The 26,516-nt window shown below is 35.1% G+C and overlaps 1 protein-coding gene across 1 annotated transcript; it reads left to right on the top strand.

Moving 5' to 3' along the window:
* Nucleotides 1-8,859: 8,859 nt before the first annotated feature.
* Nucleotides 8,860-25,419, top strand: LOC135153445 (ATP-binding cassette sub-family C member 9-like). The gene is made up of 12 exons (XM_064096022.1): nucleotides 8,860-10,048; nucleotides 10,723-10,875; nucleotides 11,720-11,875; nucleotides 13,165-13,299; nucleotides 14,418-14,580; nucleotides 15,036-15,076; nucleotides 15,967-16,215; nucleotides 16,641-16,796; nucleotides 19,622-19,700; nucleotides 20,028-20,133; nucleotides 21,087-21,348; nucleotides 25,240-25,419. The coding sequence occupies exons 1-12, from the start codon at nucleotides 9,896-9,898 to the stop codon at nucleotides 25,417-25,419; spliced, it is 1,833 nt and encodes a 610-aa protein (XP_063952092.1). The 5' UTR covers nucleotides 8,860-9,895.
* Nucleotides 25,420-26,516: the final 1,097 nt, after the last annotated feature.

Raw genomic sequence — 26,516 nt, forward strand, 5'->3', positions numbered from 1 at the left:
GAGCAGTGCCTGTGCAGACATGTCCATTGCATATAATCTAACCATTGCAACACAGATGATCGCTTTCTGGATGTTGCTTTAAAGAAAAAATAACACATAAAATAGGGCGGGGGCTATTTTATCTCTTTGTGATCAGCTTCATCAATATTTCTAGGTGATATATCATTTTGGTCCATATTTTGAAATGAAAATAAAGGAAATTGAAATTCATGTAATCATTGACAAAAATACTCCAACATTATTCCTGTAGATTAATGAAATAAAGGATGATATCTCTTTTCATTTTTTCAACGACACCTCCCTTTCTCCCGACTTCCAATCTCTTTTCATTGAAATTAAGAACAACGGGAACAAAAAGAACGTCATAGTCGGTGTAACGTATCGTCCCCCATCTACTGTCATAGACGATTTCATTGAATACCTTGATCCTCTTTTAAGTTCTTTTTCTCGAGGGGGTAAAGAAATCTTTCTCCTTGGAGATTTTAACATCAACCTCCAATCTTCAGATTCTCGAATTAGTGGCACATTTACCAATTTTCTTCATTCGTATGCATTGTATCCATTAATAGACAAGCCGACACGCGTTGTTGGCTCCTCACAAACCCTGCTTGATAATGTTTTTACAAGTTCTTTATCTGAAAATCTTCAAAGTGGAATACTATATTCGGACGTCTCCGACCACATGCCAGTCTTCGCTTTTCATAAAACACACAGTCACCCAACAATAATCAATAATCCTAAACAAGGGCCTACTTATTTTAGAAAAAATACGCCAGAAGAAATTAAAGAATTGAATAATGCTCTTTGCAAAGAGAAGTGGTCAGTAGTTTTTGAAGTGCAAAATGATGTCGATAAGGCCTATGATCTGTTTCTTGATATTTTATTAAAAAAATTCAATGAACACGTCCCACGTCGACTTGTGAAAGGCAATAGAAGGAATATAATTCGTAAACCGTGGATCACTAAAGGTTTACTTAAATCAATTAACAGGAAAAACGTCTTATTCAAGAATTACATACGTAATCCAAGTGACTTATCACTACACAATAAGTTTAAAAGGTATCGTAACAAATTGAACGCCTTGATTAAGCATTCTCGAAGACAATATTATTTTAACAAATTGCATGCTGCATCCGGTCAAACCTCAGCAACATGGACAATTTTAAACGAGATACTAGGGAAAAGAAAAGGAAAAGATTTTCCTTCTGAACTTAATATGAATAACTTAAAAACTAGTGAACCAAACGAATTAGTTAATATGCTTAATAGTTACTTTGTCAACATCGGTGTAAATTTATCAGATTCTACAGGTAGTAATGAGCCGTCTCCAAAGGAGTCATTATTTCCAAGATGCAGCAAATCAATATTTTTCCAACATGTTACTCCTAGCGAGATAATATCCATTGCCAAAACTCTGAAAAACAGTAAATCATGTGGTCACGAAGGATTGAATACTTTTATTTTAAAAAAGATTATCCATAACATCGCTGATCCTTTATGTCATATATTCAACATGTCGCTCACGACAGGAACTTTCCCCCAATCCTTCAAACTGGCAAAGGTAATACCAATTTTCAAAAAGGGTGATCGCAATCAATGTAACAATTATCGACCGATTTCAATATTGCCTTGTATGTCTAAGATTCTCGAACGGATAGTTTACAATCAATTATATGCTTTCTTACTTAAACATGATTTACTGCTTCCTACACAATATGGTTTTCGTAAGAATTACTCTACAGATTTGGCAATATTGGACATATATGATAAAATAACATCTGCCATCGCCAAAAAGCAATTTGTCGTAGGTGTCATGTTAGACCTGTCCAAGGCATTCGACACCCTTAATCATAAAATTCTACTCCATAAGCTCGAACAAAGTGGTGTAAGGGGAACGCCACTTGGATGGTTTAGTGATTATATTTCCAACCGGCAACAATATACTGAATTTGACAATCATAAATCCGATATCCTAAATCTGAAATGTGGCGTCCCACAAGGGTCTATACTCGGGCCTCTCTTATTCTTAGTTTATGTAAATGATATCTCACATGTTTCTCCCAATCTACAATATGTCTTGTTTGCTGACGACACAACCCTACTTTACGCTGATGAAAATCTGGATAATATTTTTTCTCTGTATAACACCGAACTCCCTAAATTATTAAATTGGCTTCGTTCTAATAAATTATCGCTCAATATCAGTAAAACCAATTATATAATATTTCACAGTAAAAACAAACCAATCGTTGATAACCCAAATCATAACATTATTGCAAACAATACTATCTTAGAAAAGAAGTCAACAGTGAAGTTCCTAGGTATTTTACTTGACGAATGTCTTACATGGAACCCCCAGTTTGAAAACCTTAAACTTAATGTATCACGTACGCTTGGCATCATGTCTAAGCTTAAATTCTACCTTCCCACTAAGGCGATGATTTTATTGTACAACTCATTTATCTTGTCTTCATTGTCATATGGTATTATTGTCTGGGGAAATTGTTATTCCAAACATATAGATATGCTGTTCAAATTACAAAAGAGAGCTGTAAGGTTGTGTACAGGGTCTCATTATCTAGCCCACACCGACCCAATTTTTAAAGAGCTTGGATTACTAAAAGTTGCGGATATAAATACCATCCAGACAGCACTTTTCATGTTTAGATTGAAAAATAAGATATTGCCTTCCCAATTCAATTCTATGTTCATATGTAATTACCAAATTCATTCGTATAACACAAGAGGCTCAGAAAATTACCATGTAATAAATCCGCGAACTTTGTTAACATCTAAATCAATAAGACACAGGGGCCCCGACGTCTGGCATTCACTTCCCACTGAGATCAAGCAATACTCGTTTTTATCGGCATTCAAAAGAAAATTAAAATACCACATTTTATCTACATATTAGTTGGAAGATAGGTCGATTTTGTTCATGTAAGGGGGGGGGGTGTGTTTAGGAGTTATCTGGGCAAGTTACAGTTAAGTTTATTTATGCTTTATTTGTATGTTATTTTATCAAGTTATGTATATGTATTTCTGCAATCGTATTCTTTAATTGGGAATAACCCCTTTCAAGCTCCTTGTAGCTTTTTGGTTTTTCCCATATTTCTCCTATAAGTTTTTTATAATCTCAAATTCATGTACCTGATTTCTATATATGTAATTCAATTATTAACGTTTTATATTTTGAATGAATATATTTTGTATTGTTTTTTATCATGAGAAATAAAATCAATCAATCAATCAAATATTTCAAAAGATTGGCTGACTAACATTGTGATGAAATGATGTGACATTGACATCTAAAACAAAAAGACAAGAGTATTGTTCATTTTTTCAAAGAAATCCCAGTAACTCGCATTAGCAATACAATGCTTGCTCATTTGAATTTGATAAATTGACACTTTCTCACACCTGGGGGCCATTTCATAAAGCTGTTCGTAAGTTAAGAACAACTTTCAGAACGACTGGTGATTCTTGTGGTAAATGATATTCACCATTGAATGTTGATTGGTGATTATTTAGCAGATGAGAAAGGTTCACCAGTCCTTCTTAAAGTCGCTCTTAACTTAAGAACAGCTTTATGAAACACCCACCTGGTGGAGAGGGTTACATTGGTTGAATCAGAATGGGATGAGAGAGCTAAAATTAGCATTTCTAATTGGATACTTCTTATGGTTTTTAGAATTCCAAGTCTAATAGATTTTAGGGGTTCTTTGTCTCACTGATATTAACAGAGATACATTCATGTATATATATTTTGTATTTTATCTGGAGATAAAATGGATCTCAGAATACCACACCAGGTGGATTGCTCAGACAAATTAAAGTTGCCATAACCCCGGTAAAACCTGACAACTTCTATTTTTTCTTCTAAATTTGACACTCCCCCTCCCCCCAAAAAGGGGGCCAACCAAACCTGATATTACTTCATTTCTTTTACATCTAAGAACAATTGAAATAAGATAAACACTTGAGTGGTGCAGAAGAACTTCATCGTTATTGTGAGCAGGAGACACCCGTGTCTGACCAGATTTTGATCTCTAGTTCAAGTATATTGTGCTCATGCGCAGCTATAAGGTATGCGAGGAGTTCCTACTGCATGCATTGAACAAATCCTAATAATGTATCAATTATGTCAAACTGTGTAATTCTTTATTAATATAAAGGCTAAGGTATGGCAAAACGTTAACCCTTGGGATGAGATGTTTCCATACTTTTACATTTTTCATCATGCATTACACTGTGTACTATGCATGAAGACTGCTTTTCAAATGCTGCTGCCGTTCTTTGTTCAATATTATGTCATTACCAATACCATTTCATCTACTAGTACTATGCATCTAGAATAAATGGAGATCACAAAGAGCTATTCTTATGTCATTCAGTACAAGACCTGTAGAGAAAAGTGGTATGAACAAGATCCATAAAGAACTGTGTGTGTGTGTGTGTGTATTTGAGTTTTGTCAGACGTGTATCAATCAGACATGATTATTTACGTCTGGGACCGACCTTTAACGTCACCATCCGAAAGACGTGACCAGGGCTCGAACCTCGAACCTCTGCATCAATTTGTAACTTCCCCGCATAGCTTGGATTACAGGCGAACGCCACAACGCCCAGTTAAACATTATGCATGTAGACTACATGTACATGTAGCTGGCATACTTTGTAGTACAGTGAAAATTTTACAGTGCTATTGCTACAATACATTGTTTAGTTATTTTATTCAAAATGTACTCAGTGTTGTTCCAACACAGTAATCATTTTCACAAACAAAATTTTGCATACATGTACATAGGAGTGATTTGTGGACAATCAAAGCCTATGTGGGACTGTTGATATGTACTGTAAATACTTTATCGTAATGTGTCTTGTTAAGTACAAAGTTGGGAGTTGGGAACTGTCTCCTATTATTTTTTAATGAAAAATTACAGTGAGCATAATAAAGCTTTATAGGAATTTATGGTGCTAAATGTAAAGTGAATGCTCACTTTGCTGCACACAACTCAACTTTGTTCACTCTCTGAGTATTCATTCATCATCATCATCCATAACAGTGAAGTTGCTCTGATTGTGGCTATTTTCTTTCCATAGTGCTGAACTGCGAATATAGTTTATGGCAAGCAGACAATTCATCAGGATATGGTACATGTAAGTGCCTATTCAAAAAGAAAACTTGATAAGCCTAAAAAGTAAAGCATAATACTTCAGATTATGATTGATCTAAGATTATATATGGTTTACAATACTTCTACGAAACTCTAGAAACTTCTTGAAAATGGTCCAATTATTAATTTCAATATAAAAAATATTCCAACAAATTTTACAAGTTTTTGTCTCGCCTGGATAGCAAAGCGAGACTATAGGCCCCGATTTTCTGATAGCGGCTACGGCGAGTTTCAGGTCACATGATGAAGGTCAAAGGTCACTTAGGGTCAACGAACTTTGGCCATATTGGGGGTATTTGAGGTATTGTCATCAAATAAAAGTCTATGGAGCTAGTTCATGAAACTTGGACATAAGAGCAATCAAGTATCCTTGAACATCCTGTGCTAGTTTCAGGTCACATGACCAAGATCAAAGGTCATTTATGGTCCACAAACTTTTGTAATGTTGGGGGTATTTGTGGAATTGCCATCATAACTTTAAAAGTCTATGGAGCTAGTTCATGAAACTTGGACATAAGAGCAGCAATGTATCCCTTAATACCCTGTGTGCATTTCAGGAACATGGCCAAGATCAAAGGTCATTTAAAGGTCAATGAACTCTGGCCGTGTTGGGAGTATGTGTTGAATTGGCATCATTACTTGTGAAGTTTATGGATCTAGCTCACGAAACATCGACATAAGGGTAATCAAGTATGAATGATTATTTTGCACATGTCTTAGGTCACATGATCATGGTCAAAGGTCATTTTGGGTCAATGGACATAATATTTTATTATCATATTGGTGTTTTCTTCTGTGAATAATAATTCATTAGCTGTTTCAAAGGAAGCACTGCTGCTATATCGAATTGCGTAATGCAGGCGAGACTGCCAGAGGCATTCCACTTGTTTAAATATACCTGGTGCCAGTGGCGGACCGTGACCCGGAGGAGACAAAGCATTGGAGGGGCACAGCACTGTTCACAAACAATACAGTGCCCCTCCAATCAATTGTCTCCTCCGGGTCACGGTCCGCCACTGCCTGGTGCTGCAGTGGAGGTTTATGAATAGCTAAATTTAGTGGAATATTTCAAGTATTCAAAGCATGCTAACAGAAAGTAAAGTAAGTAGTAAAAGCAACTAAAATATGAAGGTCACTCTTGGGTTTTGGTAAATCCACCAAAAAGTGTTGATTACTATCAAAGTTTACATTGTATAGTTTTATAAATTATGTCCTAAAACAGTTATGGCGAGAACGATGTAAAAGAAAATGTATTTCAATTAATGAATTCATGTACAAGTACATGTATTTTGCAATTTAATATGAAAACTTATTTTGGTCAGGATCTCAACCAAAATGATTATAGCTACATGAGCATGTACTATGTAGGTTTATATTCAGTTTGACTGTAAAACCACTTTTCAAGCATAAATTGGGCTGAAAACTACATGTATTTGGTATTAGCTATCTGACATTTCAAAGTGCCTCTTTATAATTAAATTAAATGATTTTAGAGAGAGGGCATTTTACATAGGCACTACTTGATGAGGAATATGGCCAAGTCACAAGGCTTTGTCAAAAGGCCAGAGTTAATATGGCCTAAATCTAGATTTAGATAATAGGCCTACATGTATGTTTTATTCTGGAGCTAATATGAATGGGGCATGTTGTTTACCTGACATGTAATCCTTCCTACTGGGGAAAGTGCAACCCATGTATAATATGCAAATGGATTTATTAATATTTGATGTCCTAATTCTTTCTGTACTCTCCATCCTCTTTCAAAGCATTACTTGTTATGTATCTATATCATTACAATTTCTAGCTTTAATAATTATTTTTAAAATTCAAACTCCTGTTAAAAAACTGACTGAATCGTTGATATTAATTCTCCACAGGGTGGAAATGCAATGAGAATGAAAATTAAGTCTTACATGTATTCACTTTGAAAGGTGTTTTATGATAATACGTAGTATAGAGTAAAGGCATCTTTTGACAGAAATACCTCATTAGGAGTGGAAAACAAAGAGTAGAAAGAGGGAGGGGAATAAAAAGAGTGAAACTCCATTCTTAATATTTCATATTGGACTTTACGTGAAGCTATAAGGTCACCTACTTATTTTTTCATAGGGGTTCAATCTTTTAATTACATATTCTGTCAATTTTCAGAGAGTACACTTTGGACAGAAATAGATTTGACAACATCGGAACGTGTGCTGTCTGAAAAATAAGTGGATGTGGGCAAATTGTACATAGTTTGTTGCATTGATACAAGTGTTCTTGTACACAAAAATAGTACTAATCAAGTAATGTCTAACAATGCATAAAATCACAGACTTTGGAGAAGACATTTTTTTGACAGAATTGAAACCCCATTTGGGGTTTATTGTCATAAAAATCAAATTATCTGTACATGTAGCTATTGGGGTTTTCAGTTTTAAATAATTGTATTTTAATAAGTTATTCAGATTAGCAACAACATCTCATGATAACTAATGGTAAAGATACGAGGGCTTGAATCTGGAAAAAAACAAAATGAGACAGTAATTTTGGTTCTAAAATGCCAAATATGGTCACTTTGGAGAAGTAGGCCTAAATGTTTATTGTCTCACCTGCATAGCAGAGTGAGACTATACATGTAGGTGCCGCTTTTCTGAAGGCGGAGGCGCCGTCAACATCAAATCTTAACCGAAGGTTAAGTTTTTGAAATGACAGCATTCTTAGAAAGTATATGGAACTACATGTAGTTCATGAAACTTTGACATAAGGTTGATCAAGTATTACTGAACATCCTGCCCGAGTTTCAGGTCACATGATCAAGGTCAAAGGTCATTTTGGGTCAATGAACTTAGACCATGTTAGGGGAATCAACATCAAAATCTTAACCTTTTTTAAATTTCATCATAACTTTGAGAGTAGGCTATATATCCTGCCTGAGATTCAAGTCACATGGCCAAGGTCAAAGGTCATTTAAGGTCAATGAACATTGGCCAAGTTGAGGATATTTGTTGAATTACCATCATAACTCTGAAAGTGTATTGTTCTAGTTCTTAAAACTTGGACATAAAGAGTAATCAAGTATTATTTACCATCTTGCGCGAGTTTCAGGTCACATGACTAAGGTCAAAGTTCATTTAAGGTCCATGAACTCTGGCCATGTTTGAGGTAATATTAAATTGCTGTCATTACTTTAAAAGTTTATGGATATAGTTTATGAAATGTGGACATTTTCCCTCGCGATTCCCTCAATTCCCTTTGTGCCAAGACCGTTTAGATCTAACGACTCGTCTAGAACGACCTGCGGTACGTAGCCTCCGGAGGCACTCTAGATTTTCAGTAGATCTAAACGGTATAAGATGACACGAAGTCCAGAAGAAGTTACATAAAACTTCTTGTGATTTTTGTCATTTGTGTCATATGGTGTGGTATGACTTCTTCATGTGGCTCTTTGAATATTACAGTGGGCCTACATATTCATTTAATAGGATTATAACAATCATTGGACTGTTAGTTAAAAAGTGAAAAAAGTACATGTAGAAGGAATTTGGAAAGCAGCATGCTCTAATTTCAAGCTTCATTCATATTCACTGTACATGCACACCGATTTCTTTTCACTGACAGCATTCTCTTTGGCAATTGCTTTGTGTGCAGACCTCTTTGAGCAAACTTCTGAGCTACATGTATCACTGATAAACCAGTGTAAGCAACTTTAAGTGTATACTGAACTGGTCCATGCATTAGATGATCTAACAAATAAGGGAGTGGGAGTATGAAGAAGTCTGTTTACATAGTCATGGTCTTGCTATCCTTAAAATATACTGAAAGCTAAGCAAATGTATTGAGAAATACATGTAGTTACTTAACTCTGTACATGTACATACTCAACCTTCCAATGTGGTTTAGAAATGAAATTCAATTTGCTATATATATATTTTAACAATCAGTAGATGTTTTCACTGACATCAATGCTTCTTGTTAACATTACAGTCTAATTTGTGTGAAATCTTTTTTGCTCTTTCAGATAAAATTCATAACAATTTTTGTGCAAAGTCATTGGGACATGATGAGGCATTAAACCAATTGTTGAATCCACTGTGAAGATTTTCTGGTGGGCTGCAGTGACAAAAATAAGGGTTTAATGTATCTAATGTTAGTAACACAATACATGTAGCTTGGTCTAATTTTATTTTTTAATAAAATGAAAATGGATTGATTTAGAGACCACAATAATTGGATAATCATCGATGTGTTAATCCATTAGAATTTATCTTCAGACCAATAACAACAATAGTCAATAATCACAATAGCAGTACCTTTTCTGTTTCTGTTAAAGTAACTCCTATAGGAACTCAGCAATACCATACCTTTCCAGGATTTGTAGTTCATTGCACCCAACTGAAACGTCATTGAACTTAATAGCATTCACAAAAAATTTGCTACCAGTGTATCAAAAATGCAACTTGTAGTCTGATGACCACAAATATATTTGATATACTTAGTTAAGAGGTTCTTATTATAAGTATATTTGCCTCCCAAATTGAGTATGACGAGTGTACTACATGTAGATTAACATGTTACGTGGTGTGAAATCATAGACCCCATGAGGAATGTAGATAATGTACAATAGCTTTTAATATCTCATTGGTAATATTCACATTATGATCTGTGATATTTGCTAAAAGTTTTCTTTTTCCCTTTTTTTTCAGGAAGAGAAGGCAAAGGTTGGGAAGAAACCAGGCATGTGGACTGTTTATCTTAAAGTGTATGGAAGGAGAAACTTCTGGGCAGCTCTTATCAAATTGGTTGGTGATTGTATGGGATATATTGGACCTCTTGCAGTAGGAGGGATTACACTTTATGTCCAGAATATCACCACGGGCAATGAACCAAAGGTGAGAAAGTATTTCTCATAATGTGACAAGTAAAATTTGAATTTAAAGAATGGATTTACAAATGATTGTGGGCTTGTGAGCCTTCTCATAGTTGAAGCAATTTGTTCTCAAATTTCACATGGAAAAAGTTATATGTAAAGTAAAGAAGAAAGGAAAGATGTGTGGAGGAGCCGTGGTGTAGTGGTTTTGACTCACGCCTTGTAAACAGAGGGTCGTGTGTTTGAATCCCACGACGGTCTGGCGTCCTTTGGCAAGGCGTTATTCCACACTTTGGCACTCTCGACCCAGGTGCTAAATGGGTACCCGGTAGGATGTGAAAGTCATTGTAGCTTGTCCAGTACTGTGTGTGCCTCACCGGCGACTGACTGGAATACTCTCCAGGGAGTGGAGGATGTGCACACATTGTGTGCGGAAATGACTGATTGAATCTGATGACCGGGGTAATAATATATCTGTAAAGCGCTTAGACACGTCATTCCAATAAAGCGCTATATAAAAGCGGATTATTATTATTAAAGAATAAAATCCTTAATGTTATATAGGGTATTTAGATATTTTTTATGGCTTCATAAAATCTATATTTAATGTATACGTTGGTTAAATTAATGAAACTGAAATAAGCTTTTTCCAAACATCAAATGTATTTAGTTCCTTTTTATACTTGATTTATACAGAACATTGGTTTCATCACATTCTCAAACTTCTTTGCGAATGGTTTTGTCTTGGTGGGAGTTATGTTCTTTGCAGCATCTGTTAAGTTCTTGTGTCTTCAAACCCATTACCATTGGGTCATCTTGGAGAGTATGCATATTAGGACAGCTATTCAGGTGAGCACATTCATCCCAAACATCAGCAATAAAGCTGTAAATCAATGTGTTATTTAGAGATTGTTTGTCATATCTATTTCATAAATATACTTTTTAGCATATAGTATTTGATACAGCCGTTGATTAATTCAGTATTGTAAAATATTGTTAGGGATGCAGTTTTGATTGTTCATTCTGTTTTTGTCTCACCTGCATAGCAGAGTGAGACTATAGGCGCCGCTTTTCCGACGGCGGCAGCGTCAACACCAAATCTTAACCGAAGATTAAGTTTTTGAAATGACAGCATAACTTAAAAAGTATATGGACCTAATTCATAAAACTTGGCCATAAGGTTAATCAAGTATTACTGAACATCCTGCCTGAGTTTCATGTCACATGACCAAGGTCAAAGGTCATTTAGGGTCAATTAACTTTGGCCGAATTGGGGGTATTTGTTGAATTACCATCATAACTTTGAAAGTATATTGGTCTAGTTCATAAAACTTGGACATAAGAGTAATCAAGTATCACTGAACATCCTGTGCGCATTTCAGGTCACATGACCAAGGTCAAAGGTCAATGAACTTTGGCCATAATGGGGGTATTTGTTGAATTACCATCATATCTCTGTAAGTGTATTGGTCTAGTTCATAAAAACGTGGACATAAGAGTATAAACCAAGTATCACTGAACATCTTGTGCGAGTTATAGTAGTTTTCAAAGTCAGTACTGCTGCTGTATTGAATCGCGTAAGGCAGGTGAGACCGCCAGAGGCATTCCACTTGTTTGTTTATACTGATCATTTAAATCAATGTTTTTGAAAGATTGATTAACTTTCATTTCATGACTGATATTTTTGTTACAGACCATGGTTTATGAGAAGTCACTTCGTCTGTCTACCTATGCCACAACTGGTGGGATGATGACTATGGGACAGATTACCAATCACATGTCCACAGATGCCATGTCACTTCTCTTCTGCTTTCAAATGATGCATTACTGTTGGTCTATTCCTCTTCAGGTATTTGCATATTTTATTCAGTAAGATCAACCTCTAGCCCATGAAAATTAATCTTTTAATACAGTACCATTCTCCCATTTTATTCTGCTTTTAAAAGATGCATTACTGCTGGTCTATTAGTACTCTTGAGGTATGAATATCCCTTGCAACTAGACTTAACATTTAGCCCATAAATGTCAATCTGTTTATACAGTATCATTGTCAAATTTTATGAAATCTACAATGGAGGATAACTTTTTCCATTAATGATGGCTACTATTTTAATCTTGATTTTCATTGGTTATTGTTTTTTTGTTTTTTTACTGATATGTTGATCAAGAATCTCAGCACTTTACCCTTACTGTTCTGTTCCTGCCCATTATCAAATTAATTGATTCTTCCAAACAGCCTCAACCTTGTCTTGAATTTCCTGCATTAAGATACACCTTTCTCGCTCTATCCCACAATTACTTCAAACTGTATAATAACACAAATGAAGCTTGACAGTATAAATGTACTGTAGATCTCTAAGAACAGCAGAGGAAGGATATAGAAGAAGATAGTAATGATTATTATTCAAGACAGGTACCTTCCAAAGTTACTTTTATGTTGGAGATGAACATTACTGCTAATGTTATCTGAATAATATATAAATATTTGTGGTTATGAGAGGAGGTCTTTAGGAGTTAGAAGAGATGAATATTTACAAAGTACAAACAAATAATTTCCAGTTTTGTAACCTTATATTAAGCAGTTTGGTTGTGTTTTCAAAATTATGCACATTTCATTATCAGAACACTTTGTGACAAGCGCTATTCCATCAACTGGCTTTTTATGAATGAACCTTAATTATTAAAATTAACACACATTAGACTGCACAGTAGAAACTGTATTTCAGAAAAGAAACTAAGTCTGAAACTAAGGGGTCAAACAATCTGAATACTACTTCTAATTTGAGTGGCACTGGGCTAATCATTGTCCCATCTTACTTCACAGAGTTTAAGTTGAATGAATGGTGTATTCTTGTTTCCCTATTATGTTTGATGCCCTCCTTATTATACCCCTTCCTCTTCCCTGCAGTGATAACAGAACTAGTTAGTGTGTGAACATTTCTGAATGTCATGCACAGTACAATTTCCCTTTTTGTACTTTTGGTGTTTGGTAAGACACCAGCAACACTAAAATTGGATATGTAATAAATTTTAACTGATCATGATAAGGATATTTCTATGATTGGATGAATTTGAATGGGCAAATCTTAATTCTGTGTATATCAAAGAAAGAGAAACACATTTTTTTTCCTGCAACAGATCACTATTACATTAGTGTTGCTGTACCAACAACTTGGGGTATCTGCATTGCTTGGGTCTGCAGTGTTTGTTGTCTTGCTACCATTCCAGATGAAGATTGCTAGTCTCATGTCCAAACTCCAAAAGACAACCCTTGTAAGTAAAACCAGTATCGTGATTTAGATTCTTTGTGAATTTTGTGTACTTTATCTCAATTTATTTTTGTTTTCCCAAATCAAATCGCAAAGCCTAGGTGAAATTTTGTTTATAAATTACATGAAGATGCTTCAAAGGCAAATTTTTGTCATGATTTTTAGCAAATTTGATTATTGTTTGCTTGTTTTTCTTCTTTATGTTATCACAAACTTGCTCTACTTCAGTATTAACCTGTTTGCATATATGTCTCTGTTGCATTTGAAGTCAAAATCCCCCTCCTTTTGGGGTATTGAGCATTTGAAACCAGACAAGACATAAAGGTTTTCTATTGCTGGTGAAATGACACAAACCAGTGTTAAATCTTGTCAGCTTTAGATTTCTTATTTTATACACCCTGAAAGTATCTCATCAAACTATTCACACAAAAAAAATTGAATCGTTCAACAAAAGCCTTGAATTCTCAAGCTGCAAACCAAACAGCAGAACTGTTCTGTAATGAAGTCAGACTGGTGCAAACCAACATTCAAATTGTATGAGCTATATCTGTATGTTTCCCATAAATTTAAGACCATTTTGTATCTTGTACAGTATACATGTATGCTGTTCCTTGATACTGGTGTATTAGGCACTTCTGGAAACAGAAGGTTCAGTAGTGTGATATTTGCGCATTGGATATTCAATTAATTTGTCAGATGAAATGAAAATGATTACTTTTGTTTATGATAAATTTTTAATTTCAAACATTAGTAACTCATTTAGAAATGGCTAAAATATCAAAGGTATAAACAATGTTTCTTGAGCATGGGTAACTTAATGTTCAAGGGATAACATTGATAGTTCACTAATTTACATATCCATTCACATAATGCATAATGCACATTGTGCTGTCTACAATGAATGATCATAGTGTTGCATGTCCATGTCAGTTGATATGAAATGTGATTGTTTGAATACAAGGATTTACCAGAATTACAAGAATTTCCCAGAATATGTTGGTGAATATCAGATATGATATCTATCATAGAAGCCAGGCAATATAAAACCATTTATAATCAATTTCATACCAAATATCCATAAATTCTTAACTTTCTTAATTTGAATTTTATTTCCTTCATCAGCACTATTCTGACACTCGTCTAAAGTTGTCCAATGAGATGTTGCAGGGTATCAAACTCTTGAAGTTGTATGGATGGGAGGAACTTTACTGTAGTGCTATTGAGGCAGTGAGAACCAATGAACTGTGGGCTATGTTTAAGATCAATGGCAATCTTGTTGCTACAAGTAAGACTTCTCGCTTTTTGTGATATCAGGGATAACATACTATTAAGCATGTGCATATCATTAGGATTAAATTTTACTGTAGGGTTTTTATATTTACCAAAGGGCAATATACAAAATACTAACAAACAATACAAATTCATGCACCTTTCAAGCCATGTATTTTTAACTTAGTGTTGGAGTTTAAGTTTTCCCATTCAATAAATGATATATTCTAAAAGTATTCTTATGAACTAGATTGCTTTATACATCAATAAACTTTGTATGACAAACCAGAGGGCTTAGTATTTATTACTTTAGATGTTAACACTCATCTTTCTGACAAACATCATCATCTAAATATTGGACATCTGCAACTTTGAAATACATGTACCTACTTTAATATAAGTTGTTTATTTTTTTATATGAAAGTATTATTAATTTCAAAATTCTTTTTTTTCCTTCAATTTTCTATGCAGTCTTTATAACATCAACTGGACCCATTCTTGTGACACTTGTAGTAAGTATCATCCTAGAAATTGTTACATGTATTAAACTGTTTTTTATCAAGTTTTCTTTACATATTATATAGTCTAGAACTATCATATATACAATGGCAGCTGGCAGGTTTTTTTTTCATTTCATCTTTTTTTAAATTTTATATCTCAGAGCAGCAAAGTGAAAAACATCCACAGCCAAAATTTGATAGGAATCGTTTCAACAAGTTCAAGATATGACCACATTCTAAATGCGTAGAACTAGGCCAATGATACATTGAAACTGTGAGATATGATTTAAGAACAAACAAATGCAAAATCTTGGGTTTTTATGATGTTGTATAATTTGGTACTCTTTGTCTCCCTGTCTGATAGTGGTGTCATTTTATTTCTTATTAATAAAAAATTGATGATGTAACATCAAATATGCCAGCTCTATAAGTCAATAAATAGGGCCAAGTGATGAAGAAAATTTGTATTACATTCTTAAAGTATTCATTATAAATGGTTGAATATTTTTGTTTTCCTAAAAATAGGATTAGTTTTTTTTTAATAGATAAAAAGAATTGATGTGTATTTGATAATAAATATCAAAATTGAATATTTAGGAAAAGCACATTTTTATCAATATCACAAGAATCAAGTAAAAAATAAAATGGAGATAATGACTGATTGTGACTCCTCATATACCACTTACAGGTATATCACACATTCATGAGAAAAGGCATGACTTTAACCAAGGGCAATATTCTGGGAATAAATTATTAGACCACTTTCTTTATAAGGCTCCCATACATTATGGTTTAATTATTATTTCACAAGTTCTAGGCAAATAGGAAGTGTGTATAGTGTTTACGTTTGTTGATGGGATCAAAACATATATTTGAAGACAATACAAATATTTCTTTTGCAGTCATTTGGAACCTACACCCTCTTCACTGGCAAACCTCTCCTTCCTGATGTGGCTTTTGCCTCACTCTCTTTCTTCAATCAACTCACCATACCACTGTTCTTATTGCCTATGACCCTTGCTATCATGGTCAATGCAGTGGTCAGTTCCAACCGTTTGCTCAACTTCTTCCTAGCCCCTGAAGTGGAGACTGCTGCTACTGCTGATGTGCTAAGGGAGGATACGCACTGTGATGGTGACGAAAATGGCCAGGTAACCACTTTATGCTAAATCTGCACATGTTTGTAAGATATGCACAACAAGCCCCTAGTTTTGTCAAATTATTTAATCACAATTCAGATATAGATATACCTGGGGGGCATTTCCTGAAAGGACATGTCAGACGTTTTATCAAACAAGTCCCATTTTATCCGACAGTTACCATAGGAACAGTGCTTCTCAGCCAATCAAAATCATGGAAAGATGTCAGATCTGACAACTTGTCGAATGAAAATATTGATGAAATGCTCCCCTGGGGTGATCAATAAAGCTGCTTGTAAAGTTATCTAGGACTGCCCAAACAACTTGAAAATGAAATGCATGAATAGCAATATGAAAGAAACTCCTTATTTTCTGATATTGATGCCAAATCATAGAATATTTGACATGCAGTATTTTAAATTTGTTGCCATCGTTAGGTTCCTGCTGTTGGTTTCCGACAACCTTCGACCAGTGAGAAATCATCACTGCTGCAGAATGAAGATACATCACACAAATATGGATACGGATCAGTAGATCGCCTGTCAAGGTCAGAGGTGGCACCCAGTCCAATCCCTGATGACGTAGCTGTTAAGGTATGAAATCCTATTTGCTGCTATTTTTGGAGGTTCCATTTCATAGTACATCCCAGGTAGAAAGAATGGAATAAACACATACATACACAGAATTAATTTCAATCAATTGAGTTGGAGCATGTGAAATATGTTGTAAATGAGCTCATTTAAAAGTTAGGTCTATAAGGAAAGAATGGTAAAGAAAGTGGTAGAGAAAAGATGATTGAGATGGAAACACCATGGCCTGTATTCTGAAGTCAGGTTTAACTTAGACCATGGTCTAACTCTGTGCTAAAATTATGGTGAGCCAAAAACTCAAAAATTATGCTTATATTGTATTTTTCTTACATGTACTATTTTGTTTCCCTTTGCTTCATAATGAAACGAAATATTTCAGTTATCATTCTGGAACAGTTATGAATAATTTTAGTGTCATTAGAATTAATACATTGAACATGTACTAAAGAGAGATCTGTGCCCAAAATGGCTCTCCATAGTTAAACCACAACTTTAAACCAGGGTTTAATTTAAACCCGAGTTCAGAATACGGACCCATGGGTTAAGAAGTTAAGACTTATGAATCTGTAAGCATTGAAGCTTGGAGTGACCAGTACATGTGCAAAAGAATATTACAATTCTGATATGTGTACATTTCTTTGAAGGATATGATTATAACAGAATTTTAGTAAGGTTGATTGTTGACATTAAAGTAGAGATATATTGAAAATCGTAAAAATGGAGAATCATATATCAAATTAAAGGAGAAAATAAGAAGAACACGATGGTGTACATCATTTATCATGGAGACCGATGAAACTCAGTTAATTGATAGTTTAAAGTTCTCTCTCTGAATGCTTCAAACACGCAGAATTATGTCCGCGAAATTGGGGATTTTTTATGACGTCACTGTCTGTACGAGAGGCTTTTTGGCTTTCCCACGTGAAGCTCCATTTGCATGCAAAACCTGTTGCGAGGGTACGTTTTCTCCACATTGTCACTGAATACTTCGATCCCGAAATGAAAGAAAACCCAGAATTTTATCTAGATTTGGATTTTCAAATTGATGATTTTGAAGATGAAGAGAATGATGATGAAGTGAACAACAAAATGACGTAGTTGGAGGTAAATTGGGGGAATTACGCCGATGATGATGAGTCGGACAATTCAACTTGCAACACGATCACATGCCGATTCGCTACCAACTCATGTAGCTGCTAAAAGTGCTAGCTACACCGCGTGGGCCAAATTGAATTCATGAAAATGAATTACCACACTGTCCAGACAGAGTCTCTTACCTCTGTGACTATGAAGAAGGAAAATAATGATATAACTGTACTTACAAACAAGTGAATATAATCCGAACCTGAAGGCAAATCAACGAATAGCAGCAGACGATAAACTTCATGTGGCTGGGATAGATTGTCACTCGTTCTGTTAGATGTAATTTTTATCTCATTAATTTGACAAAATTACGAAACTCAGGGAATTATTTATCTATATAAAAATATAGTAATATCTTGTATTATTTTTTAAATTACGATAAAACCTTTTTTGAAGGAAAACTTTGAGGTAAATTAAAATTAGATGTAAAAGATCATCCCCAACATGCGCAACTCGTATATGTGATCGTAAACAAACCATCACAAACATGCCGTATTGCTTGCTCGCCTTGGCTGAGAGAGTAGATATATGCACATGTTTCACAGCTCTCAATCAGCAAGGAATACCAGTACATGTGTTTGAGATGGTTTGTTTGCAATGACAAACAAGCATGTATACAAGCTACGCATGTTGGGGATGATCTTTTACATCTAATTTTAATTTACCTCAACCTTTTCCTTCAAAAGAGGTTTGATCGTAATTTAAAAAATAATACAAGATGTTACTATATTTTTATATAGATAAATAATTCCCTGAGTTTCGTAATTTTGTCAAATTAATGAGATAAAAATTACATCTAACAGAATGAGTGACAATCTATCCCAGCCACATGAAGTTTATCGTCGGTGCATATCGTCTGCTGCTATTAGTTGATTTGCCTTCAGGTTCGAATTATATTCACTTGTTTGTAAATACAGTTATATCATTATTTTCCTTCTTCATAGTCACAGAGGTAAGAGACTCTGTCTGGACAGTGTGGTAATTCATTTTCATGAGTTCAATTTGGCCCGCGCGGTGTTGCTAGCACTTTTAGCAGCTACATGAGTTGGTAGCAAATCGGCATACATGTGATCGTGTTGCAAGTTGAATTGTCCGACTCATCATCATCGGCGTAATTCCCCCAATTTACCTCCAACTATGTCACTTTGTTGTTCATTTCATCATCATTCTCTTCATCTTCAAAATCATCAATTTGAAAATCAAAATCTAGATAAAATTCTGGGTTTTCTTTCATTTTCGGGATCGAAGTATTCAGGGACAGTGTGGAGAAAACGTACCCTCGCAACAGGTTTTGCATGCAAGTGGAGCTTCACGGGGGAGAGCCAATCAAGCCTCTCGTACAGCCAGTGACGTCATCAAATTCGAGTCAATTCAGAGACCGATGCGAGGCATATTTCGGAGAGGCATTTTAGCATTTTTTTAATCGGCGATTTTCACCTTATGTATTATTTTCGTTATTTTTTTTAATGACCCACTGATAATCCCCACATCATTACCTTTCCATTGATATATAATAAGACCACATTCATAATCAATATATTTCTCCTTTAAGATGTGTGGGAAATTGATATTTGAGAGAGGGAGTGCTGTGATGTTACAAAAACCAATTATGAAAGAACAAATGATGATTATGATGATACTTGATGTAATTGTGAGAAAATGAATGTTGTTTGTTTCATTTGTAGCTTGTGAATGCGAGTTTTACATGGGATTCAGATAGCAACCTTCCTATCATATCTAGAGCTAATGTGGAGATCCCAGCAGGTAAGCGTTTATTGAATAATTAAAAAATAAAAATTTACATGAAATTTGTAAGTATACATACCATCACAAACTTTCTGTATACTGTATTTGATAGATTCATACATTTTATAGTGTTTTTAAGGATATTCTTGTGGGTAACTCAATGACATGTATATTCAGAGAGGTAATTCTACTCACCAGCATACTATCTTTTAACAGGAAATCAACTAGCAACAATTGTCAGTATATTTTACATTAGTTGGTTGACCAGCATAATTTTTGTAAATTCTTTTCTGTGTATATCCATGAAATATGTGAATTTGATTTTGCTTCTTTTTTTTTTTTCAGGTAAACTAACAATGGTAGTTGGTCAAGTGGGAAGTGGAAAGTCATCACTTATTTCAGCTATTCTTGGGGAGATGACAACAATGAGTGGAAGTGTTATGTTTGGCAGGTTTGTCGTTTTGTTCTTATTGCACAGGTATTCTTATTGAATGTTGGAAATATTCTGATGATCATCTAACTGTTAGAAATGCTATGACCTTAAAAATAACATTAACAGTGCAATTGATAACAAACTCTGTTACATCATAAAAAAAACTTGCAGGTATTTCATGTTTGAGACAAACAAATCATGAAACATATTCCAAATACATAGGCCCAGAAGTTATATTCTACAAAGTAAAACACCTGTTCTGTGATATGAACAAAATATATAACTGATAGTTAAGGAACACTAATTTAAATACAAGACAATAGTTACCAATATGATCATATATATGGCTATTACAGTTAAATTAAGAATAAGAATGAACTGTTGCATGTCATATGTGCATTAAACAGGAAAACAAAGTTTTAATCCTTTCAGTCCTTTGTCTTGTGGAAGTGGACACTGGAGGCCTTTGAACATTAAATACACTCTGGGTTGGTACCAGGTCCATTCAGGTACATGGTTATTTATTTGAAGTCTGAAATCAATATTTTGTGTTAAGTATTCCAAAAGAATTGTTCACTCCGAACATATATGGTTACCATAATGGTAACATGAAGGATTTATGAAGGATTGCTGTCTCAGCATTTTTATTTTAAAACACAGTACCTCAGACAGTGACAAAGACTTTACATTGGGGTATGCCTCTATACATAATAATCTTCATTCTGTAAAGATGAACAATCTTTAATATCATATGTAATGATGATTGTTCCATTTTGCGACTTAGCATGTGAACAGGGAAAGGAAAGTACAATTATACACAGAAGGCTTGGGTCATCCCACCTTTATGTTAGTTCCAATCCATGGATTGTAACTTGAACAAAACCAATCTATGCCTTACAAACTTAGTCAATCTGGTTCAGTGAAGATGAGGGAATATGAATATTTTTTGTGCTAACCCCTCTTTCTTTCAGTAAGAGTAGCATTGCTTATGCTGCCCAGAAAGCCTGGCTGCTCAATGCATCCCTCAAAGACAACATCATATTCAACAATGAGTTTGATAACAGACGATACCGTAAGGTGCTCAAGTCATGTGCATTAGAACCAGACATTGAGATCCTTCCTGGAGGGGATCAAACAGAGATTGGTGAAAAGGGTATCAATCTCAGCGGAGGTCAAAAACAGAGGGTCAGCGTTGGAAGAGCAATGTACTCCAACAGAGATATCATCATCCTGGTAAGAAAGAGAGCTCAGATCATCTTTCCCACAATACCATGCACTCAGCCAATTTATCAAGATTATAGTAAAAGTTCAATCACAAGTTTTATTGTTGGTGTAAATGAAGTCACTGTTAAAATCAAATATTTGTTTTTAATAATGATGAAATTTGTACAAATGATGTAGGTTTGGTCTTTGATTTGCAATCATGAACAATGACCAGTAATAGGTGAGCGGCCAGAAGCCAAAAAGTGCCTTATTTCTTGACTTTAATCCCCCCGGCTGGATCAAAGCAAAATCATACATCAAATTAAAGGAAATTTTCAGAATTTTTCGGAATTGGGCATTAAAAATGCCGTAATGTGTAGCATCACCATGGAAACCAGCCTTGAATAAGCCACGCCCATTTTAAATACTTATTGAATATTTCTTGTGAATATTGATTTTTTACTCATTAATTTGAGTAAGCATGAATTTTATGAACATTTTCTCAGAAACTGTTGCCTAGCAACAAAAATTTCCTTAGCAACCATTTAGCTCCTTAAGTAAGCCACTTATTTTTCCATATCAAACCTAACTTTTAACTTTTTAACTAGGTTAGATTAAACCAAATAAATTACACCAATTAAATTCTATAAAGTATTATTGAAAAATAATAATAAGAACTGAAAACCCCCATTTTAACCATTGCGAACCTCAAATAAATTTGCTAAGCTCTAACTGACATACCCCTTCACATCGTACAAATCGCCATATTATGTTCATTTTGACTGCATGCATTGAAACACGTATGTACAAGTCACATACTTTATACTATTTTGTGGTGAAAAAGTTGATTGAGTTAATAATACCTGATCAATTAACATGTAGTATCTTGTCTTCAATAGAACAACAACAAAATTACCATTTCATATTACCCATGGATACCAATTCATTGCCTAGCAACGACTATTTTCCATAGCAACGACTATGTTAACACTCTTTTCCTGGACAAATCTGTGGAAAAATGGTTTATTATGAGCAATAATACTGACACAATTATCATATAGATGCCTACAACCTCGTTTTCAATAATCATTCAACAAACTGACTATTTTATAGCTTCCTTGGAGACAAAAGTGTTGCCTAGAAACAATATTCCCTAGCAACGGCTATGTTACCACTCTTCATCTCGGCCAAATGTGCTGAGGAAGTTGTGCCTTAGAGTAAAAATATTGAGAATATTAACATGATAGTTTGTTATCGATAGGCAAACAGCATTCCGGAGTTGTACTATTATCTACTGACACAATTTCATTGCCTAGCAACACTATTTACCTTAGCAACGATGTATTTTCCCCTTAAAAATCTTGAGGAAAATAATCCACTTTTAAGTGTGCAGTACCATTTGTTAAAGGGATGGTCCAGGCTGAAAATATTTCTATCTAAATAAATAGGGTAACATTCACAGAGCTAAATGCTGAAAATTTCTTAAAAATCGGATAACAAATAACAAAGTTATTGAATTTTAAAGTTTATCAATATTTCTAAAAACAGTTATATGCACATCGTCATGAATATTCATTAGGTGGGCTGATGATGTCACATCCCCACTTTCCTTTTTCTTATGTTAATACATGAAATCATAAATGTTTCATTATTTCATACATGCGTAAATAATGTGTCTGCATTATGATGAAATAAGTTACGGCAATAAATAACTAATGTACTTAATCAGTTGTCAATTGTTTTAGTTCTTGGTAGAACAATTTTGAATAAACCTAATTTCATATAATAAATTACAAAAGAAGAAGTGGGGATATGACATCATCAGCCCACCTAATAATATTCATAAAGACATACCTAGAACTGTTTCACCGGAATAATGCAAATCTTTAAAATTCAATAACTTGTTATTTCTTATCCGATTTTGATCAAATTTTCACCATTTTGCTTTGTGAATTTTACTCTTTTAGTTGAGATATAGAGATTATCCAGCCTGGACCATCCCTTTCAATAATATACCTACATGCATACTGGCAATGGTAAATTAAAGGACACCACTTCATTTCTCTTATTTCTAAAAAAAATCATTTATCCTTGTTTGTATATTGCTTGTCTACCAATTCTAAACAGTGCGATGAGCATGGCATTTAAACTTATCATATATAAAAGAGCAGCTTCAAAGAGAAAGTTAAATGTTGAAGATAAAAAGAGAATAATATGGTTTGGAGGATTCATAGCTGGGTACATAACATTTTTTTAGTGTGCTACAGTAGGTATAGCATTGATGATATAATAGAATGGACAACACTACTCTTCAGGCACAGTCCCTGAATTTGATCATAAAGTGGGTCTTCACCTAAGGCTTATACAGATATTTTTTTTCAATTTCAGGGACGTCCTATACTCAATTAAGTCATTGGCAGAGGCTTTTGGCTGCATATTCAGATCACTTTCCTCGAGTGAATATAGAATGGTTTACAAATGGATCTGTTTTGTCAAATAATACCTAATCACCCATGCATGTCCAACTTCCAAGGTTGTGTCTGTGTGGAGGCTGTAGCCCAAAGATGCCAAAGTTGTGAGTTCGACAAGTTTCTGTTGAAACTTTAACGCAATGGCAAAAAGAAGCTGCTGAAAACTGCTTATCTAATAAAAGAGAGCCAAAAACTTTAATACTATTACTAAGTGTCAGAAGTTTAATCACAGGGAACTTATAATGTCACTTTCAATTTGATAACTGGCAAGAAATCAGAGGGATGAAAGTATGAAAACTTGGGATCTTAAGCCTTAATATGATGGTTGTTTACCTGATTACTAAGGAAGCATGAATGCTTGTAAGCAAACAACCAGAGGACCGACAGCTTAATGTCCTCTCCAAAACCTGGTAACATGGTAATGAGGATGCGCCCTACAAAAGAGCACTAATGTACCAAGTGGGAATCAAATCCAGGTCACCGGAATCCGAAACCCCCGCTCTATCGACTGAGCTATCATTCCTGATTAGGCCAAGAAAAGGACAAGAAAACCATTAAAGATAGACAGGCTGACTAAATTGGGAGATGTTTTCTATGTATATATAAGTGTCATTATGTAATATGTCATGATCTTTGCACACATCTATTGAGACAACCAGGGAGGGGTATACAAGAAAAGTCCCTAAATATGGAGAGGAGGCATATCAGCTTAAGTGGTCTTTGATGTTGTCCTTCAGGTATTTTCTGCTACAGCGATAGTGTCAGTGACTCGGCTGTTAAAAACTGATGCCCTAAATACTCAGTTTAAGAAAAGATGTCTGAAAGAAAAGACAAGGATTCCTCTCAACATGCATACATATGTAAAGGACATCGACAAAGCTTCGAGAAAAGCTTCGGGAAAAACAGGTACACATGCCACTATTGTAGGGCTTACACTAACGCTACTGTTCGTTCCATGGAGATTTAGATCATGCATACGCACTCCCAACATCCAGCAGTATCATCTGATAAATAGTGTAATCCCTTGAGTTAGCAACTACAAGAACTTGGGTGTTACAGTTTCTTCTGATCTGCGATGGAACAAGCATTGCCAATTCGTCCGGCAGAAAGCAAGTCGTACTCTTGAACTCTTTCCTCCTGTACAAGAGATGTGAAGTCGAGGGCCTACACATCCTTAGTGCGCCCCCAACTAGAGTATGGCTGTGAGGCCTGGAATCCATACACAGTCACAGTCATGAGATCAGCAGCTCGCTTCGTGTACTCTGACTACAGGATTTCCACATCACCTTCATCTCTTGTGACGTCATTGGAATTGGATGCACTACACACACGCCGAATCCATGCCCAATGTTCCCTCTTTCACAAAATCCACTACCATCATGTCTTCATAACTCTTCCACTTATCATCACCCCAGCAACATTTTATACAAGACATGATCACAACTTGAAGTACATCATACCTGAAGCCACAGTAGACCCCTTCAAGTTCTCGTTCTATCCAAGAACGATAAGGAACTGGAACAACCTACCCAGCTCAGCTGCCAACACCAAAGGAATGTCCAGTTTCAAGGAGGCTGCTCTCCCTGCCATCAGAATGATGCAGCCCCCTATTGGATCCCATATGATTTAAAGTCAAAAGCTTGGTTTTTACTTGCACTCAGCATAGCATGTTTTACTGTACATATACAAAATTGCTATGTATATCCATCACCATCTCTGCACTTCATGATGCTCCTTCCAGTGGCTCACTTTATTCATCATCCCAGTATAGCTTCTGTATGAGCTGCCAAAGGCATCACTACATCAAGTATCAAGTAATGTAAATCTTTAAAGACATCCATGGTATAATAAATATGTCTGAGAATATATCTAAAACTGATGTAATTGGGATGATACCCCTACAGTATTGCTAAAACATACTTATCTGTATTTGTAATGATGATTTGTTCATATAATAAGGCTGGAACATCTAAATTACAGCCATAATTTTGTATCACTGCTTGAATGGAGTGGGAAAACGTTGAACTGTGCAATAATCTCTAAAGTAATAATCAGTCATCAGTGTGCCAAAACGAACTCAGTGATGATCTGGCAAGTCTAACTCCTTACTGTGCTATAAATCATCTCTGAGCCAATCCAAAAAGACCCCCAAATTATAGTGTATTCCACCTTAAAAACAGAGAGCAGATCAAAAACTGAGGGTCAGTTGGTAACAAGCAAACCTACCTTGGCGTCATTCTAGACCTTTTTTTTTCATAGAAAGAACATGCTGCCAAAACAAATGCAAAATTTGGAGCAAGGAATATCATTCTGAAGAAGCTGGGAGACAGATGGGGAATTGACAGATGCCAAATCTTTCTGTACCACAGCTCTTGCTCTTTGCTTCTCCACTGCTGAGTACGCAGCCCTTGGTGCTATATTGACCCCAAGTCTTGAATGGAGCTTGCAGAGCCATCACTGGCTGCTTGCGACTAACAGAAGTGGGTAATCTTTACCTACTCTGTATTATTGCCCCACCGTACGTCAGAAGAGAAGTCATCAGCACAGATGAAAGAAAAAAACAATCAAGAACATAGTATTCCACTCGTCAACCATGAACCTGCCAAGAGACTCAAATCTAGACACAGTTTTCTCCGCTCAATAGAATCCCTTGATGACTCTGCACGCATGAAAGCGTCACCCTCTGGTCTAACAATCTCCAGTCTGTGATGCACAATCTCACCTATG

The sequence above is a fragment of the Lytechinus pictus genome, chromosome 3 (genome assembly GCF_037042905.1).
Source record: "Lytechinus pictus isolate F3 Inbred chromosome 3, Lp3.0, whole genome shotgun sequence".
NCBI classification, from domain to species: Eukaryota; Metazoa; Echinodermata; class Echinoidea; order Temnopleuroida; family Toxopneustidae; genus Lytechinus; species Lytechinus pictus.